This window comes from Fulmarus glacialis, unplaced genomic scaffold (assembly GCF_000690835.1).
Source record: "Fulmarus glacialis isolate BGI_N327 unplaced genomic scaffold, ASM69083v1 scaffold25825, whole genome shotgun sequence".
Taxonomy (NCBI): domain Eukaryota; kingdom Metazoa; phylum Chordata; class Aves; order Procellariiformes; family Procellariidae; genus Fulmarus; species Fulmarus glacialis.
In genome coordinates, this window is record NW_009212861.1 from 20,204 (window position 1) to 21,865 (window position 1,662).

At 50.0% G+C, this 1,662-nt stretch overlaps 1 protein-coding gene across 1 annotated transcript in view; it reads left to right on the forward strand.

Moving 5' to 3' along the window:
• The window catches only part of KLHL12 (kelch-like family member 12), a 22,081-nt gene that overhangs the window by 20,197 nt on the left and 222 nt on the right, over positions 1 to 1,662 (forward strand). The window contains exon 10 of the mRNA XM_009578014.1: positions 1,230 to 1,416. Coding sequence (XP_009576309.1) covers positions 1,230 to 1,416 — 187 coding nt within the window. The remainder of the gene's footprint in view (positions 1 to 1,229; positions 1,417 to 1,662) is intronic.

Below are 1,662 nucleotides of genomic sequence, written 5' to 3' on the forward strand. Positions count from 1 at the left end.
GGTCTTTGAATTCCAAGAAAGACCAGGACTAAAAGTAATCTTGCCTTTATTCACAGAGATTGTCTCCTCTTTGTTTCTCTTCATCTCTTAGGACAAATGCTGGAGGTAGGCCACCCCTCAGAAACCATGGCCATATTGCATTGTTAGACCCAACCTCCCTGATTAGGCCTTGGCCTGGTCTCTCTTCTCAGCCAAAGTCTTCCTCTCTGAAGCTATCAGAGAGGCCATCAGGACAGCCTGGCCATTCCCAGCTGTTTTGGTGCTCTCAGCAAGGACAGACAGTGAAAGTTAGGTTGCATTTAGTGGAACAGAAAGTCTCTTATACCCTGTTTGTAGAAGAAACAGATCGGTGCCCAAGAGCTGCAAGGTAGCTGACTTGTTTCCTTTAGGATATTCATCAGTGCAACATGTTGATGGTAACAGCCTGACAGGGTTTACTCTGCTCTCAAGATGCAGCTCGAAACAGCAGCAGCTGTTGGCAAGAGCACCTAAGGCCACTAAGTGCACTGTTAGCTTACTGCGTTCTTTGGTGCTTTACCTGAAGGTAGCTGCAGGTGAGGAACAGAGGCTGGCAGAGGTTTATTTTCTGCTGTTGTCATAAATTCCCAGTTGGGCCAACTGTATTATTGATTGCTTTTACTGGGGCAGGTGAGAACAGCTGTTCAGACAGACGCTTCGGCCACTTACGCCTCTGTGACTGTGCAGTGGACACCAGTTTTCATTTCCCTGTCTCCCAGAGGAGCAATGTCAAAGGAGTCCCTCCTCCAGCTTTACATGGAGCAGCATCATTCTCCTTGTAACAGCCAGGGCTGGGTGACACCAGGGAGCCAGAAACATCAGAGAAACCTGTCTCTGTGATGACAGAGTCCCATCTGGCTACCCACTAGCAGAGCGAGCCTTGTGCTGGTCTGTTCAGGGTGTCGGGGTGTCTTTCAGCCAAGGTGAACATCTCATCTTGCTACTGCTGCCCTGGCTGCAGTATTGCTCAGTCCCCCTTAAGCCAGAGATTCAGCAGCATTTGGTAGAGTTACAGGTTTTCATGTATCGTATTGGAGACAACAACAACAGAAGACACTGGGTTATGACAGCTCTTTTGTGGGAGATATAAGCATAAGAAAATGTCCTCTGAAGAGGGAGGAACTGACCTTCAGCCTTGTAACAGCGAGCCCTGGGCACGGTGCTGATGGTGTCACTTGTGGGTGTGACTGTGCCGCCTTCTCTCTCTCCAGGGGCTGGAGTGGCTCTGCTGAATGACCATATTTATGTAGTTGGTGGGTTCGATGGGACGGCACATCTCTCCTCTGTGGAAGCCTATAATATTCGCACTGATTCCTGGACAACTGTAACAAGCATGACAACCCCCCGCTGCTACGTGGGGGCCACCGTGCTGCGGGGAAGGCTGTATGCAATTGCTGGGTAAGTGGCTTCCCTGGGCTGGAGAGGGAGATGCCCTGCATGTCTGTTTGCTGGAACAAGTGAATTTAGGTGACTGCTGCCCTGTTTCAGGTAGCCTCTCCTCACATTTACATTTCAAGCTTTATGAGAGGAGACAGCTCACAGAGTCACCATGCCTGACTTAAATAGGCAGCGTCATGGTCCAGGGCCAAGACAGGCAGGAGAGCAGCAGCAGATGGCAAAAAGGAGCCTAATGCAGTGGTTTTA